Source organism: Sturnira hondurensis, unplaced genomic scaffold, assembly GCF_014824575.4.
Source record: "Sturnira hondurensis isolate 20B ecotype Veracruz unplaced genomic scaffold, ASM1482457v3 Scaffold0000167, whole genome shotgun sequence".
NCBI classification, from domain to species: domain Eukaryota; kingdom Metazoa; phylum Chordata; class Mammalia; order Chiroptera; family Phyllostomidae; genus Sturnira; species Sturnira hondurensis.
The window spans coordinates 3,455,160-3,473,448 of record NW_028072798.1 but is presented as its reverse complement, the minus strand read 5'-3'; the positions used below and the strand labels follow the sequence as shown (position 1 = coordinate 3,473,448).

Genomic DNA, 18,289 nt, shown 5'->3' with positions numbered 1-18,289 from the left:
TGGCTCAGAGAGCAGAAAAGGAAATGCAAGCAGCCTTTCTGCGGAGACTGCTGAACACACCTCAAGTTTTCAGGACAAACCAGAAACTCTTCCAACCCCTCACCCAAAAAGAAATTATTTATTCCTTTCAAACTCCAAACCATAGTGCAGGCTAATTGCTAACAATACCAGGAAAAAAAACAGCCTCCCTCACACAGGAGAGGTTGACAGGGTGCACAAAGAGCCGTGACAGTAATAGGCACCCTCGAAGAGAAAGAAGGCAATCAATTATGAACCATTTGCAGAAATTGTGGGGCTGGCAAAATCCCCACTTACAGCTGCGATTCATCAAGCCAGGCTGCATCTGATTTGGAAGGGAAATTGAAAATCAGATCCTTATTCTAAAGTCTAGAATATCATTAGTAAAATACCCCAGACCGCCCAGGTTCAAATGGGAAAAGAAGTTAATGACCCCTAAGCAGCAGGCCTGATGGGCCAGAGTGGGAAGCCCGGGAAACAGAGGCAGATGTTTTCTCTCAGGTGACCACCTCCTGTGGGTATCATGAGACAGTACCGGGGGGACCCCGAAAGAGCCACACCCAGCACTCACTGGCCCCGCGGGATAAACCCCCAAATCACCATTAGGAAAACAGGAAAGGACTGCTTTTACCTATAACCTGGTGTGTTTGGGATGATGAAGATGAAGATGATGGTACAGAGCACAAAGTTATTAATTCTTCAATTCACAATTTCCTTTGCACTATTATCCATCACAATTCATACTTACAATGGTCACAGACCCTTTTTTCCCTAAGGAACAAAGAAAGTGTGAACTGAGGAACTGCTAGGCATATTGTTAGGGTTTTTTCAATGTACAGAAATCTATTAGTATAAATAGAGATCTTCAAACTGGAAAAAGGTAAGATAGCTACTTTAGCCTTGAGAGGAATCTGATAGCAAATGCTTAACATGCTAAGGTTATCTTCCACTATTTAAAAAATTTTTTACATTCTCACCTGAGGATATATTCATTGATCTGAGAGAGAGGAAGGCAGGAGGAGAGAGAGTCAGTCATGGCTGTGAGGGAGAAGCCTCGTTTGGTTGCCTCCCGTCGGCTCCCCAAGAGAGGACAGAACACGCAGCCCAGGTATGCGCCCTGCAGGGGCATCACACCCACAACCTTTTGGTAAATGGGATGACACTAAGCAACTGACTCACCTGGCCAGAGCCCTTTTGCTGTTTTTTAATATGTTCTTTGGTATTTACTTATTTTCTCCTTTAATCATTTTAAGAATGAAAATTAAAGCTCAGACAGCCCCAATTTCAAGCTGAACTAATTTTACTCATCTTTTAAATTTCTAACTAACAATCCAGTGTTCCTTTTGTAAATGTTTCATTATGATAGGTATTTTTTTAAAGATGTATTTATTTTTAGAGAGGGGGAAGGGAAGGAAAAGAAGAAGGAGAGAAACATCAATGTGTGGTTGCCTCTTGTGTGTCCCCTCCTGGGAACTGGCCTGCAACTCAGGCATGTGCCCTGACTGGGAATCAAATTGGTGACCCTCTGGTTCACAGGCCCACACTCAATCCACTGAGCCACACCAGCCAGGGCTGATAGATATTGTTAAATAAGAGTTGGATATGGCCTTAACATGGTAGTTTCTTGCATACTTATTTTACTGAATCTTAAAATAAAATTTGGAAAAGAATTACATTTTTTTCTTAAGAACTTTAATGTGTAACTCAAACCAATTATAACACAGAGGACATTGTTATCCCTAATGGCATTAAGTGATTTCCCAAAATTGCTCCACTGTGCTGTGCCCACAGGCCCACTTACTTTAAAAAGACAGACCAGCTTCTTGAGTGTTTCAGACGTGTTTGCTTTTGATAAAAAATTTAAGACAAAACAGTCAAAGTGCATTGGTCTGATGCTCTAGCACCTATTACTTCAAAACAAAACAAAAAGTGATGAATACAAGCTATAACGCTGGGTTTCCAAACAAGTAAATGACTTACCAGAGATAGAGCGGAGTAGTAAGACTACAAATACTGATGATTTCAGTTTAGGAAAGAAACTGCCTCCTGGGGGCATAACCAGGCCGGTGCAGGCAGTGGAGTATTTGCTTGGTTTGAGGAACTGGAAAGAGAAGGGACTTCTTGGAGGTGGACAGGGAAAGGGGGCAGCATACAGGGGACAAGAGAGGGAACGGCTGAGCAGAGAGACGTCCAGGGGCCAGCAGCTGCCAGAATCCACCCTGAAGCTGGCAGGCTCTGACCTGATCCACCCCTACCGTGAATGTCACCAGTCCCCAAAGGCTGTGCCACATGGCCACTCACCAAGGGACTAGCGCCTGGGAGTACAAGTCAAAAACCCAACTGGGGTATGGTGCTGCTGTAAATTTTATTTAAGTAGCTGCCATTGCTTACATTTCCTCCATTCTTATTTTTTAAGACAAAAGCAAGAAATGGAATACAATGACAATCTCAAAATCAGTTAATACCAGACTGTGCATTAAAATCAACCGTGTCAATCAGGTCACTTCTGAAAGGATCCCTAGGCACAGGTGACAAGGTAGGAACAGTGGGCTAGAGCACGTGTTGGGGGGATGCAGACAACCTGGATTCTCGCACATCACCAGTGGGACGTAAGGTGGTGTCAGCCCATGGAAAACTGTTGGGTCAGTCCTTAAAAAGCTGACCACAGAACTACCCTATGACCTAGCAACTCCATCCCTAGAAGCACATGCACAAGGTCTGAGAACAAGGTTCAAACAGATATTTGTATGCCAGTGTTCACAAAAGCATTACTCACAATAGCCAAAGGGTGGAAACAACCCAGACATCCACCAACGGATGAACAGATAAACAAATGAGATATAACCATACCGTGGAATATTACTCAGCCATAAAAATGAGTGGCATTCTGACATAGCACCGCAGGGATGAGCCTTGGAAATATTATGCCAACTCAAATAATCCAGAAATGAATGGACAAATATTGTATGGTTCCACTTATAAGAGGTACCTAGAATAGGCACATGAGACAGAAATATAACAGAAGTAACCAGGGAACTGGGGTGAGTGCAGAGTTACTGTCCAATGGGTATAAAGTTTCTGTTCATCACGACAAAAAAGTGCAGGAAATGGACAGTGGTAACCGTTGCCCAGTGTTTTGAATGCACCTAACATCAATGCAGCGAACACTCGGAAATGGTTAAGACCACAAATTTTAGACTTCATACATTTTAGCACAACAAAATGACAACATTCCAAAAATAATTTATCTTTGGCCAAAAAACCCCCAGAAATGTAGGAAAGGAATATAATAGTCATTGAACATGGCTTTCAGAATACCTGAGCTTCCATTTTCAGGTCAAAACCACCCTAACATAGGGACGGTCATGCTTGGGGCTCTCTGGTGGCCCCCAGAAGTCAGGGGGAAGCCTGGCTACAGCCAAGGGTCCCTATTAGTACTTCATTTCAAATAAATAAAGAGATGATTGTCTTTACAGAAAAAATGTTGGGAACAGCTGCTGGATCTAGAAAGAGGGAAACTCCATCTATTTCCCCCATCCCAGGGGAAGGAGGGAATCAATGCTTGCCTGCCGGGTCCTTGTCCGAGACGTGGGACAGCACCTTACCCTGAACGTCTGCTCCATTTTCTCCCTGTGGGACACCTGGTCCAGTGTGCCATCAGTCTGACTCCGTTTCAGGCCAGTTGTGATGTCAGGGACATTGCTGAAATCTGTAGAAAAAGTGACAAAAACATCGGTGAGTTTGGCCATCTGTGGAGAATAGTAATGGCTGGCTGAAAGGCTCAGAGACAGAAGGAAGGAACAAAAAAGCAACTACCCACCTAGAAGGCAGACCACAGCGGTCCTTAATGACACCGAAGTTCCAATATGAACATAGCTAGTCTGAAACAGATCTGGCTCATTGAAGAAGCAACATCTGCTTGTCTTGGTCAAAGGAGACCAATGACCAATCCAAACAAAGGCTTCAATGCCTCGTCAGTCTTATTATTTGTGTGCAAACTGTACTTCACTAACCTCCGATCTCATATAATTTATTTGGACCAAGAATCAAACAGCAGTGACCATGGCTGGCACTTCCAGTTTTTGGCTAAGTGAGGGCAAAATCACCAGTGATGTCTCGGAAAAACGAGGTAATATCATAGAGTCTTATTACATCCCACACCTTGCTCATTTGCAAGTATAATTCTTCTTTTTCTGGCATCGACACTATCTCACCTGAAATTGAAAGTCCCAAGAGGATCAGTAAACTTTGCTAACTTTCAGAGTAAAGTTTAAGGAATAATATAAAAGATAAGTAGAGCGTGTGGATTTCCAACCTCCAAGTACCTGCCATCTCAACAATTCTTTCCAAAACTGGAAAGAAGTTCAAGAAGGATGGAAAAGCAATCCTCTATCAAAATATAGCATGGGTTTTCATTCTGACTCTTGTATTTAGTAGGCTTTCCCCTCAACTAGGTGAAACTGGGTGGTTTGGGATCCCAGTCAGCTACAACAGGAAGTCGTCAAGTTCATACCTGTTGGTCTAGGCTGAAAACACACGGAGAGACACTGACAAACTCTTCACTTGGTGGGAGCAAGGACAACGGCCTCTGGGAGACCTCTAGAGGCTATGGGGACCCCAGGAGGTTGATGGAATCCATGCTGATATCACCAATCCTTACACAGGCTCTTGCTTTTAAGACCAGGGGGCACTTAAAGAAAACATCTTAATGGTCTGCAGAATTCTGGAGCTCCAATTTTCCCCTTCCTTTTGCTTCTTCCCACACCCTAACCTCACCCAGAAGAGAACCAGGGAGTCCACTTTATACTTCCTTGTTGCTGGTTGTCAAGTAAGTTAGCCTGGTAAGGCAGTGCTGACTGCAAAAGCATGAGCCATCCTGGGGAAATTTCGGGGAGCAGTGACAGGTGGGGATACTGGACTCACCGCTGCCAGGCCCTGACCCCCACACCACAGAGGCAGTCCCTCTCCAGCAGACAAACCATATGGAAAGCAAGATGAGACCCTAACCACACACCCTCCCTCATGCTCCTAAGGCTTCTGTGTGCATCTTTGTTGAAGGGACACCAAACGAGAGGATTCACCAAAGACAACAGCCGGCACTGCTGGTGCATTCAGCACACACGCACCCCTCCAGCCATCCCTTTGCCAGGCACCGACTGAGAACCGGCTGTGTTCCCGGCACTGCGTGAGGTGCGGGGGATGTGAAGATGAATGGGACACAGTCCCACTCTCAAAGTGAGCATCCAGTCCGAGGGAGCCGACTGGTGAGGGAGGGAGAGGCGGACGCACCAGTACAACAGAGTCAGAGATGAGGTGAGAGGAGTCCACACACAGGGACCCCCAGGAAGGAGGTCAATGCTCCCCAGGGCCCGAAGAGCCTTCGTAGCAAAGAAGACGCTTGACCCAAGTCTTTACATATGAGGGGGATTTATTTGTCACTAAAGCTGAAGGTGACCAGGCAGGGCTTGCAGTGGGGACAGGAAATTCCTTGAATGGAGGCAGCTGAGTGAAGGCAAATGGTAGGAAGTACAGGCATACCTGGGGACTTGCTGAGTGTGGCTGCAGCCGCAGGAGGAGGGGGCAGGGAGGGAGGGAGGGGGCCCCGGGATGGAGGAACAGATGGGGGGGACCCTGGCAGGACAACAAAACACAGGAACACTGCAGGCACAAGGTGTAAGGGCACAAACGAACAGACTAGAGTAACCACGAGGAAGTAAAGCGAATGCAGAGCATCTCAGTGGGTGGGTGTCACGGGTCTCCTCTTTGCCACCCATTTCATACAAGGAGATACAGAGAAGAGCAGTATCGTCTGCCTTCGGTGACAGGGTAGATGGGGAATGGCAAAGGGTGGGAGTCACACTTAGCTCTGGCAATCTGAGTGTGTGGCCCACAGGCATGTGGACTTGGAGTCTTCACAGTACACCTGGCAGGGAAGCCACGGGATGGATGGTGCCCCCAGGGAGAATGCAGAGAACGACCCACGAAAGGGACCCTGGAATCACCCTGCACAGTGTGTGGCTTCCCAGGGGAGGCACCTCTCTCCCCACAAAGGAGTAACCTCAGAGAAGTGTGAGGAAATCAAGGAAGAGCAATGTCACTGGAGCCATACATGCAATGTACGTCGCGGCCAAGACAGAATCACACTTTCGTAGCTGCTGCCTGTGCTTTGTATGTTAAAAGCCCCTGTATTTCCATAGAGTATACCAGGTACAGGACACGTGACCTGCGTGGACTGTGGATTCATGGTACACTCCAGCACCTGCTACGCTCCAGGTAGGTGCTAAGTTATCTTGTTGCAAAGCCGAAGGAGACCTGAGTCCCCCTGAGGCCTGAGATGGTGCGGGCATCAGAGTTCGGGAGACTAGACGAGCCAGATGGACACCCAGACAAACACCACGGTGAGTCAAAGGCCAGGGTCATGTGAATTCTGAGTCATCTATTCCACAGATTCCCAAGACTCCGGAATCCAAATGCTGAACATTCCCCAAACCACTGTTTACGTCTTCCAAAGGCAAATGTTTACCTGGACGCCCTTCCTGTCAACACCCTGCCCACCCTGTGAGGAAAGGCCTCGCTGTGACTCAGGGGGCCGTGGGGGGCCCCTGGGTGCAACTGAGGTCCTCTCAGAGGCACTGGCTCGGACGGGCTGGGTCACAGGAACCAACGCCCCGGAGGCTGGTGGCCCCAGGGATCCGAGGACAGGAGGCAGTGCTGGGCGGTTCGTTCCCCAGCCCCCCCACACCGGGCGTTCTCAGCCGCCCCAGTGCCCCAGTCCACAGAGACCAAGGGGGCTCTGGACACACACAGCCCCTCTGGGGACCGCCTCCCTTACCCACCCCTCCCCATAGCAATGCTCTGATGACAAAGCACAGGACAAGCCGAGCCTGACACTGACCACAGCCATGGACCCCAGTTCTGGAGCCTCAAACTTCACCAGGCCCTGGGTCCCCATGAAAGGGAGTGTGTCCCCACTATCCTTTCTGGAGGAGAGATGAACACCCAGGAGGTCCCAGGAGAATAGCAAAGCATCTTTTAAAAGTGTGGGCTGGTAAAGAACGGATGCTGACATCCTGTCCTATGTATAGTCCCCCGATGCTCCGCCCACATCCTGAGCGCCAGCTGCTGATAGGAGTGAATATATCCTCCCCTGCCTCCAGCCAGAACACTGGCTTCCCACCTTGGGAGAGCGTCCTGGGCAGACGTGTTCCCTGGGACGTGCGTCAGGGCACTCTAGACATCAGGCCGTGATGAGCATGTGCTTCCTACCCACCCTGTGCCCATCACGCCCCACCACCAATGTCCAGGCCAGCTTCAGGAGTCTTTAGCTGATCTGACTGTAAATAATGCAAAAAAAAAAACAACAAAGAACTACAAGACCAAGTAAAGACACCTATGTCCATCTAGTAAACACACCCTCTTGTCTTTCTCATCTCATTCTTGGGGAAACGATCAGTTTGGGGTGCCGTCCAGCAATCTGGACACGGGACACCTCCTGTGGCCAACAAGAGCTTCTGCTCAGTTCCCCATGTGGACCGACTCCCTCTGTTATTTATTCTCCCCTCGGATGGGTGCTGAGCATCCCGCACCCACCAGCCCCGTCCGACATCAGGTGCCACCCGTGCAGACAGGCCCAGACCGCTCTCTCCTCTAACTCAAAGCCAGTTTTTGGAGCACGAGGACACCGCGGCAGGCTGTCAGGGCTGGGGACTGCCTCCCTGCACTGCCACACACCACCAGCTGCTGAAGACAGCTTCGGGCGGCACGTGGGTGCAGGGAGGAGACACCCACCACCGCAGCGCCTCCGTGTTCTGGCGTCAGCACAGACCCCACGCACATCACTCACAGCCGAGCAGGCTGCAACCCCAAACCCTCCACAGGTAAAGGGCAAAACCTGTGCTCAAGTAACATCCTGGGTTTCAACTTAAAAACAGGAACATCAGGAAAGGCTGACGTTAAGGCCACCTTGCCCACACAGCTCGTAATGTGAATTCAGGGTTTACACCCATGTCACTCCCAAGTCCAGCCTCTCCTGGTTAGCATTCGGGAGTGTGGGCTTTGCTGCTCACCCCACCCCACCCCACACCATATGAAGCACCGGGCCATGGAGGTGCGACTGTGCCGTGTATGAGGGGGATTCTATGGAAGTAGGAGGCCCTGGAGAGCCTGTGGGAAGGCTCAGGCGTGCCGTGGTCTCCTGGCCGGTCTCAGGCCCGCTACTTATGACTCAAAGTCTTTCACTTGCTCAACAGGCAGTCGCAACGTTTGGCGCATCCAGCTTCACTCAACTAGGCAGCAAGAGAAGAGGCAGCAAGAGAAGAGGCAGCAAGAGAAGAGGCAGCAAGAGAAGAGGCAGCAAGAGAAGAGGCAGCAAGAGAAGAGGCAGCGAGTTCCTCCCAGGACCCAAACGGCAGCCAGGTGTCGGCCAGCAGAGCCTGCAGGCAGCAGGCAGCTGGGTCGCCAGAGGGTGGGTGAGGGGGGTCTGCCTGGGCGGGACCGACCTGGCGAGCACAGACAACTGGTTCCTAGAAAAGAGGCGTCTGGAACTGCTGCCCAAGTCTGAGAAAGCCCGTCGTGGTCTCATAAACAGCAGCGGTAGGAGGAACCGAGCTAAAAATCTCAAGATAACATCAATCCGGAGGCCCAACGCAGGAAGGCAAAAGGAGAGAGCATTTGCTTTCCCCTATGAGGTGCAGTAAGACTNAAGTCTTTCACTTGCTCAACAGGCAGTCGCAACGTTTGGCGCATCCAGCTTCACTCAACCAGGCAGCAAAAGAAGAGGCAGCGAGTTCCTCCCAGGACCCGAACGGCAGCCAGGTGTCGGCCAGCAGAGCCTGCAGGCAGCAGGCAGCTGGGTCGCCAGAGGGTGGGTGAGGGGGGTCTGCCTGGGCGGGACCGACCTGGCGAGCACAGACAACTGGTTCCTAGAAAAGAGGCGTCTGGAACTGCTGCCCAAGTCTGAGAAAGCCCGTCGTGGTCTCATAAACAGCAGCGGTAGGAGGAACCGAGCTAAAAATCTCAAGATAACATCAATCCGGAGGCCCAACGCAGGAAGGCAAAAGGAGAGAGCATTTGCTTTCCCCTATGAGGTGCAGTAAGACTTTTTTAAAAATAAATTAATGGTGGTAGTCAGAGCATCAGGAAAAAGTCGGCTTTAATTTGTGGGCTGACGGCTCACTTGAAGTCAAAAAAGACAGACAATGAGGATGGAAACTTTTTTTAAACAATGCCTTTGTGTGCTGCAAAGCATGCCTTGTAGCACACGGGTCCTCGGTGCTCTCAGACCCAAAGCCTGTCTCTGGCAATATATGCTTTTACTATCCTGAAATAAAATCCACTCCTAATGTGGTCTACTGCCATGCGTAATTTCACAGAAAGCATTAATAGCAACACAAAAAGAAAAATAAGTGAAAAATTATCTGTAGTTTGAAGAAACGTGTTTCAGTATGGAAATGCATGGGCACGACAACCACTCCAGAAGCTGTGGGAAGCCCTGCAATGCTCGCACCTCAGAGGACAGGTTCAATGTCTCAGGCTGACCACAGAGGACAGGTTCAATGCCTCAGGCTGACCACAGAGGACAGGTTCAATGCCTCAGGCTGACCACAGAGCGACTACAGCGGGTCTCGGTGGAGGTTTGAATGCATGTGGGGGTGTTGTCACCAGTACCGTGGTTTTCCAAAAAGACACAAATTCTTGACAAAGTTCTGGACAAAGCGAAGAAGAAAGCTTTCTAGACGTACTGGGTTGTGGCCTTCCTAGAAGATTCTAAGTAGCCCATAGCTGCGGGGGGTGGGGGGAGATCATTTGTGTTTACTCTTATAACAGACTGTTTTTGGCTCAAGTAATTACATACATGTTTTTCACCTACACGAACATCCAGCAGAACAATTCTGCAGTAGGAGGGATTCGCTTGAGCCAGCGGGACATCCCATAACCAGGTCCCCAACCGCTAAATGCCACTTCCCCCCAATTCATTATGAAAACCAAAAACAGACTCATGAACACCCAAAATATCCCTGGTAGGCAGTGTCCCTGCTGCCAGGAGCCATCTCTGCTTCTGTCTGCAGCTGAAACCTCAACTTTCCCTCGGTCAGGGTCAGTGACATCGGAGGGATACAAAATGCACCAAAAAGGACACAGCCCAGAGCAAGTGCAAAGTGAACACGAGCTCCTTCACCTGTGGAAGAAGATGAAATTTGCTCACTAGAGCAAGTAAGAAGAGAGTGTTCAGATACACAGTGCAGCGAACCTAACTGGGACTGGCATCCAGGCTCAGAAATGCTTTAGTCGATAAAATCATTAACCCTTAGGCCCCCATCCCCCAAGGTGAAAACTACAGAAATGTCCTATGGAGAGGAAAAAAATCTAATAATCATTTGTAGCTCTAGAACTGTATATCTTTAGCCCTGGCTGATGTGGCTCAGTGGATTGAGCGCAGGCTGAGAACCAAAAGGGTCACCGGTTTGAGTCTCCGTCAGGGCACAGGCCTGGGCTGCGGGCCAGGTCCCCATTGGGTACCATGTGAGAGGCAACCACACATTGATGTTTCTCTCCCTCTGGTTCTCCCTCCCTTCCCCTCTCTAAAAGTAAATAAATATAATCTTTAAAAAGTTGTACATATTTGGCACTGAATAGTTGTATATCTGCCTACATCATGTTCTTAACCTACTGGATTTATTCAATTTATCTGTTCATTTTCTCAGAATTCCCACTATGTAGTTCCATACATGAACTGCTTATAAAGAATCAATGAATTTTAAATCTGAAAAGTTAGAAATTATCTAATTCAATTCCTTCTTGTTATTTGTTTTAAAAAATTGAATGCAGTTGTTAGCAAAGGTACAGATGTTCATACATCAAAGCTGCCCGTGTAAGGACTCAGCATTTTGTAAATGGAAAATCAGGACTGTTTTGTTCTCCCAGCTTCAGCACCATGAAATCCTGCACTAGTGCTCACAGCATGTTTCCTGTGGTGTCACACGCGTTTTGAGTGTGGAGCCAGCGTGCACAGAAGAGGTTAAAATCTCCAAAATTTAAAATTTGCTAGCTTTGTGCAACAATGATCATTGTTCATTCTGATTGCCCTGAGTTTTTCTCAGGCTTTTACAGAAAACACAGTGGTGGTGACGTCTGCCATGAGGCACATTTGCTGTGCTCTGTCATCCAGGCAAATAGCAGCCTTCACCAGTCAGTGAGACAAAATGAAAATAAAGCCAGTGAAAGGAAATAATAGAAATGGATGGACAAGAGAAAAAAATAACTTTGCGTTGACCACATTCAAAGGCTTGTCAAGTCCAAACTGTACCATTCACCAAGAGACCACCATTACTATTCTGTGGTTTCCTATATAAAAATTAACCTTCATTTCTTTATTGTTATTATTCTTGTGTCAAGGGAATTCAAGATAGTGTTTTGAATGTCATGGTTAAAGCTTGCAGAGAAGTAAATTCTACCATAGCAAACACCATTCCTGAAAAATGTCAACTTCATACATCTTCTATTTCCACTTAACCTGAGGTCATGGCCAATTGGGGATGTTCTAGACAATGCAGTCTCTCCAGAGATAACCAGAGAGGTGTAAATACCAGCAGTAAATGCTTCACGATCGCAGGCTGCTGTGATTTGATTCAATTATCTTGTGATAAACACCCTCAGGGTCTGAAAGGATGCTTCTAGGGACAGGAACATGGCAGGTATTTTCAGGGTAGGAAAGTGCTGCAGGCCACCTCCCTGTCCTTGCAACCTAGTGGAGGGAAGGCCGTCCTGGAAGAGGGGGAAGGGAAACGAGTGGATAAGGGGATAAGGGGTCACAGGGGATAAGCCTGTGACCCAGGCAAGAGTTTGGTCCCCAGACAGAAGACAAAGGGCCTCCCACTGCACATTATCAGGGTATCTAAAGAAAAATACAAGGTCAATGGTAAAAGGAATCTTCAGTGAAGGTTTTGGTCTAGCAACCACTGACTCCCACCACAGCCAGAGGGACCACCCAGATGCCACACCTAATTACACTCAGGGGCCTATAATAGCTATTCCTGTGTTCAAGACACTTAAAGAACTTTAATAAAGTACAATTTAAGTTCAAAATCCTTACAAACTGCTTAGTTGTGATTCTATTCAAAAACCCTGAGAAGAAATCTTTTTAAAAAGTACGCATAAGATTTCTGTGCTACAGGAAAGGGAAACCAGCATGACACCTCCTTTCAGCAAGGGCTATGGTCCTGTGGGGTTAAAAGGAGGTAAAATAAAATATTATTTGGCCATAAAGGGGAATAACGAAGTACTGATTCATGCTACCACACTGGTGAACCTAGAAAACATTAAACTAAATGAAGGAAGCCAGACACAAAAGGCTATGTTAGATGATTCCATTTGCACATATAAAATATCCAGATCGGGCCAATTCACAGCAGCAGCTGGTAGGTCAGTGGATGTCAGGTGCTGGAGGATTGTGGGGATTCTGGGTGACTCCTAATATGTATGGGGTTTCTTTTTGAGGTGGTAAAAATGTTCTGGAATTAGATAGTGGTGATGTTTACACAACTCTGTGAATGTACTAAAAATCACTGAACTGTATATGTTTCCAAAGAATCAATGACAAAATATCTGCTCCCACTACTGCAAGGTTAATGAAAAATCCATGTGAATTATCAAATGAGACACCTGAATGAAGACACTGAATCCACAGGAGAAAGCCCGGGATGATTGCAAGGTAGTCCCCAACCACCGCCCCCCCACCCCGGGCCCCAGATAAGAACCCGGATGAGAGCCATCACCAAGTTGGTTACACCTAAATCTGCTTCACTGCAAGGAACATTATCACTGGATTTTCCTCCAGGTGTGTTAGTAGAGAAATCCTTAGAAGGAAAAAAAGAAGTGGTTAAAATCCAGACATTTTCCCCTGTGCGCAGGGAGAAACAAGATGGTGTGGTTCTGGCCCTGCCCACATTCCCCATGACCTTGTCCAAGTTACTAGCAACTTAATGTGTCTCTGTGCCTTGATTTACCCAGCTGGGAACAGTCAAGTGGTAATAACAGCTCTGCTCCATCAGGAGGACGTAAGGGCTAATTAATGTGTTCACGGTTCTCAGGGATCTTTCTGTTCTGGACAGCCTGCTATTATTACGAAGCCCTAACTGACTCTTCTCTAGGGCGGTCAGGACCTGCTTCTATTTAAAGAGGTAATGCGATTTGTTACAAAACAGAAAGCTCGATCCTTTACTTTTTTCCCCACAAACTTCTGTTAAGAAATGCACATTCCTAGAGCCGTATGGAATTCCACAACTAAATTGTTGCTTTAATTATATTAAATAACTGAACTTGAGAGAGAGGAAGTAAAAATGCTAAACTGTTTTGTCTAATCCTTTGTTTTAAGAGTTAAGGAAATAGGAGTTTGAGAAACCTACCCAAGGTCAAGCACGAGGCCCAGAGCCTGAATCCAGGATCCCCTTCCCCCAGACCCACAGGCGTTCATTCATTCACAGTGCCTCTCTCAAACGAACCCTGACACACATCCCAATCAGCATCAGCCTACACCAGTGACACAGAAACTACCGCCCTCTTTCAGTTGCGGTTTGGATCTGTCGGCCAAAATACCCCTGTGCCACAGGCACTGGTCAGTCAGCCAATGAGAGCGGCAGAGCAACACAAAGAAGGGGCGTGAGCCCGGCTGGTGTTCACTTGGGGCACCGGCCAGACTGGAGCTGGGTGGGACGGTTCTCAGCCAAGGAGAGTCAGGGGCCAGCCCAGAGTCCCCTACGCACATGTGCCAGTCTCCACACAAGTCCCTTACAACCAGAGCTATAAAAAGGGACCTGGAAGCTCCAAGGATTCTTTTCAATCCCCAGGACCCTTCTCAGACCACCACCTTAACTTTGAGTCGTGACTTCTAACAACTTTCCTTCCGTTTGCTAGATATTTGAGTGAAATGCCTCTATTACTAAGAATTGTGTTAGCTGCCATGTCCTATACATCTTTGCATTCCTCAAAGACCCTGTTTTCCAAGGGGTTTTCAACCTAGTAGATAAATTATGACAAACACACACCGTGCTGTTGCAAGGCAATAAGTCTTACCTTCCATATCAGGTGCACAAAACAAAATATTTTGAGTTCAAAAGAGGAAGAGCCCACAATCACTCCAAGGTGACATGCAAGCCGCCCTCACTTCTTTTGCAATAGAGTCCTAACAGAGAGGTATGAAAATTCAGTTGGTAGCTTCCGTGAAGACTTCTATTTCCAGAGATCTCAGCAAATTGTACAATTTCCACTTGTACCTCGTCTTTTAAACACATCCGATACGTGTCTTAATCTTCTGTTCCTCGCTCTCCAGGGGACGCACGTTGGCCTCCTGAAGATCAAAGGCCATCAACACAGGGTGACAGGCTTGCTGGCCGGGCTCACCTGGTGACTGGCATTCTGAGGACACAGGTTCACAAGCTCACGAAACCCAGGCTTCTCATCAACACTGTCATCCCCTTTTTCTTCCTCAATTATTTTTCTATAAAGTTACACTGAGGAAATTCAGTACACAGCCATTTTGTTGGCACNCAAGGTGACATGCAAGCCGCCCTCACTTCTTTTGCGACACAGTCCTAACAGAGAGGTATGAAAATTCAGTTGGGAGCTTCCGTGAAGACTTCTATTCCCAGAGATCTCAGCAAATTGTACGATTTCCACTTGCGCCTCGTCTTTTAAACACACCCGATACGTGTCTTAATCTTCTGTTCCTCGCTCTCCAGGGGATGCACGTTGGCCTCCTGAAGATCAAAGGCCATCAACACAGGGTGACAGGCTTGCTGGCCGGGCTCACCTGGTGACTGGCATTCTGAGGACACAGGTTCACAAGCTCACGAAACCCAGGCTTCTCATCAACACTGTCATCCCCTTTTTCTTCCTCAATTATTTTTCTATAAAGTTACACTGAGGAAATTCAGTACACAGCCATTTTGTTGGCACTAACAGGCAGAGATGCCCAAACCTCACAGGACTGCAATGTGGCCATGTGTCAACTAAAACATGAAAGGCAGAACTAGATTCACAAATGGTGCTTCAGGAGGAAATAACCAGTGTTGGGAAGGTAGGTGGAGAAGAGTTGAGAACAGCATGTCCTTCTGTTTAGAAGCTTCTGAGTGCTTCCCTGGGAATTCCAGATTCCGCAGGAAGTCTGCTGGGAGAGTCGGGAAGGAAGGGCATTCTGCAAACTGCCCCGCGGGGTCCAGCGTGCATCCACCCTCCACGGGCAGCTGCCAGGGCCTCTAGCAGAGGATGCAAAGTTTCATGTCTCTTTCCAAATACGTTTCTCAATTTCATGTCCTTTTCCAAATACGTTTTTCCAGAGCTACTCACAAGTAACAAAATTGGATAATTTGAACTCTATCACATTCTCCCATAACATGTTAAAGACATTAATGGCCAAAAAGCAAAAAGGAATAAAACATGAAAGGTTTTATAATGAGATTGGACATTTTCTAAATGGCTAATCAGAGCTGAGACCTGTAGGATCAGAAATAAATTTATAAGATGCAACAAATCATAACTGAAAGGTTTGAAATGAAAGCAGTTGATTTGCTGTACTTGTATTTCAAACGTTATTGATTTCTCCTATAAACAAACGTGGTTTTGCCTTGCACTCTGAGTAGAAATCTTTAAAGCAGGCGATTTGTCATTCAGATCTCCTCCCTTTCCCTTTATGTTGTTAATTTTGATGGATTTTGTGGGATTTTGTGGACGGGCTTTCAGTATAGGCCATTTTAAAACCACTTTGGAAGCAGGTGGACTGTTAGCTATACATGCAGGGCGTCCCAGAATGAACGCCTGGTCTCCCCCGCTGCCCACAGACAGACCCCCACTGCAGTTGGTCCAGCCTATTTCGTAGGGAACTGAGGCATTATTGTCCTGTGTACAATGTTTCTTGTATCTCCTTCAATAAATGTCTCTATTTTTTATATTACACGGCTAGATACCTTCTGGACAGACCCTGTACATCTATGTTAGTTGGATTTTCTTCAAATTATTCCCAACAAAACAATGTATCACAACAGATTGAATGCAGAAGCTGATAATAAAAATCCAGTTGTTTTCTATTAAGAGGCACATTAAAGAGACGTACAATGTAAAACAATACTGTTCTCAGTAGTTTTTTTAAATTTTGGTTTGCAGATCTACTTTTTTGAAAATATGCTTATTGTACTACCACAAAGCAGATTCATTATTGTTACTTTAAAATAAGTTAATAAATATTTTTAAAACTGCTCAGTTACATTTTTAATGCAGTAAACACCAATAAATGTATTCCCCATAACTACAGCTCTGATCATTTTTAACAGTAAAGGACCTGGAGACCAACATGTTTAGGAACTGCGGAACTACAGCAACGACAATGATGATGGACTGTCATTGTTGTCTGTTCAAACCTCTACCCCCCCACCACACATGCACACTGTAGCGCCCTGAAGGTGGGGGGTTTCATTTTTGTGTTTTTGCCATCAAACATGGTTCTTACACACACATATGACCTCACAGTTCGGGGCAGGGGGTGGGCAGAAGACGAGGTTAACAGGGCTGCACCCCTTTGGGAGGCTGTAAGGGAGAAACCATTTTCATGCCTTTTCCAAATTCTCAAGGTCGCCAGCTCTCCTTGGTTCATGGGTCCGCAGAACCTCTGCTTCCATCATGGCCTCTCCTTCTCTGACTCTCCTGCCTTCCTCTTATAAAGATCTTCGCGGCTGCCTTGCCTCGTACCCAGTCAGACCGTCCAGCATAACCTCCCTGTCTTAAGATCCTCAATGGAATCACATCTTTTAAGCCCCTTTTTGCCAGAGTCACAAGTCCTGGGATTAGGAATGTGGACACTCTTGGGGGACGGGCATTATTTTGCCTACCACAGCCATGTACTAAGATAATGCAATAAAAACAAAGCAGAAGAATAACCCACCATTTTCCCTAAAATGTAAGAGTCTCCAGGTCATGATGAGAAAGAAACTAGGAACAGTGATTACCTCTGAGAGAGAAACTGGGTGGCTAAGCACAGGGTCAGAAAAATTTATTTCACCGTATTTATTTAACACCGTATCTTACTGTATTTATTTAACACTTGTGTGGCCTTTACTCTGCCCCAGGAAGTATCTGGTCTTTCCATAAAAATCTACACCTTTGTACAGTTGCAAAAACTAAGCATGGCGAGTTCAAGTGACTTGCCCACCCAATGCCACACAACTAATAAATGGGAAAACTTGGAGCCGGGACTTGAACCCAGGTTGCCTAGTTAGTGTCCACATTCTTAATCACTTCACTATATAGCTTAGCAGGACTTATCTATCACAGTTTAATCCCTCATACTGCTAATTTTCATACCATGTACATGTATTACCAACCCCAAAAGCTAAAGATACAGTCACAATATAGCTGTCTCTAGAAGTAAGAGTTACCAAGCAGATGTCCACACTTGGTCTTTCCCAATGGTCTCAACTCCTTCAGAGCGAGAAATGAGTCAGGAATGTAATTCATTTTTAAGCCCATCACAGAAGGGGAACAGAAATGGAAATGCAGACAAGCGTCACCAGGCAATCGGCACTCATGACACAAGAATAGTCATGTCTCTGTTGCCCCCTGTATGTAACAGGCCATAAAGTGTCCCCGTCCCAACAGTGATCATAGCAGCTTCATGGGACAGCTGCTTCTCCGGGCTCTCGCTCACTCTGCAGGCCCGGTGACTGTGTTTGATCCAGGCATCCTGAGCCCTCGAAGGCCTATTAGAAGTGACATATCCAGCCCTGGCTGGTGTAGCTCAGTGGATTGAGCACGGGCCTGCGAACCACACGATTGCAGTTCGATTCCCAGTCAGGGCACATGCCTGGGTTGCAGGCTGGTTTCCGGTTCCCAGCAGGGGACGCACGAGAGTCAGCCATACATTGATATTTCTCTCACTCTTTCTCTCCTTCCCTTCCCCTCTAAGATAAATAAATAAAATCTTAAAAAAAAAAAAAGACATGACATATCCAACAGAAACGTCACACAGTATGTTCCAGAGAAATTCTGCAGGCTCTTACTCAAAAGATGTATTTGCAATTAATGTAGAAGAGAGAATACAGGACTGGTTTTTACTGAAAATGCCGGCAAACTTTGTTTAGCAGCTTCTCGCTCAGCTGCCACATCGCCATGTCGTCTTTGCTACAGGGTGTCTCTCCCCACTGGCCATCCCTGTCACTGGCCAGCAGGGCCTGCGACACCTATGATGACTTGTGAGGACCGGCCACATGGTTAACAGGTAGGGTTT

General features: G+C 47.0%; 1 protein-coding gene across 1 annotated transcript in view; it reads right to left on the bottom strand.

Annotated features, from left to right (window-relative positions):
- TIAM2 (TIAM Rac1 associated GEF 2) overlaps positions 1-18,289 on the bottom strand; it is a 98,274-nt gene that overhangs the window by 31,396 nt on the left and 48,589 nt on the right. The window contains exon 14 of the mRNA XM_037053050.1: positions 3,624-3,727. Coding sequence (XP_036908945.1) covers positions 3,624-3,727 — 104 coding nt within the window. The remainder of the gene's footprint in view (positions 1-3,623; positions 3,728-18,289) is intronic.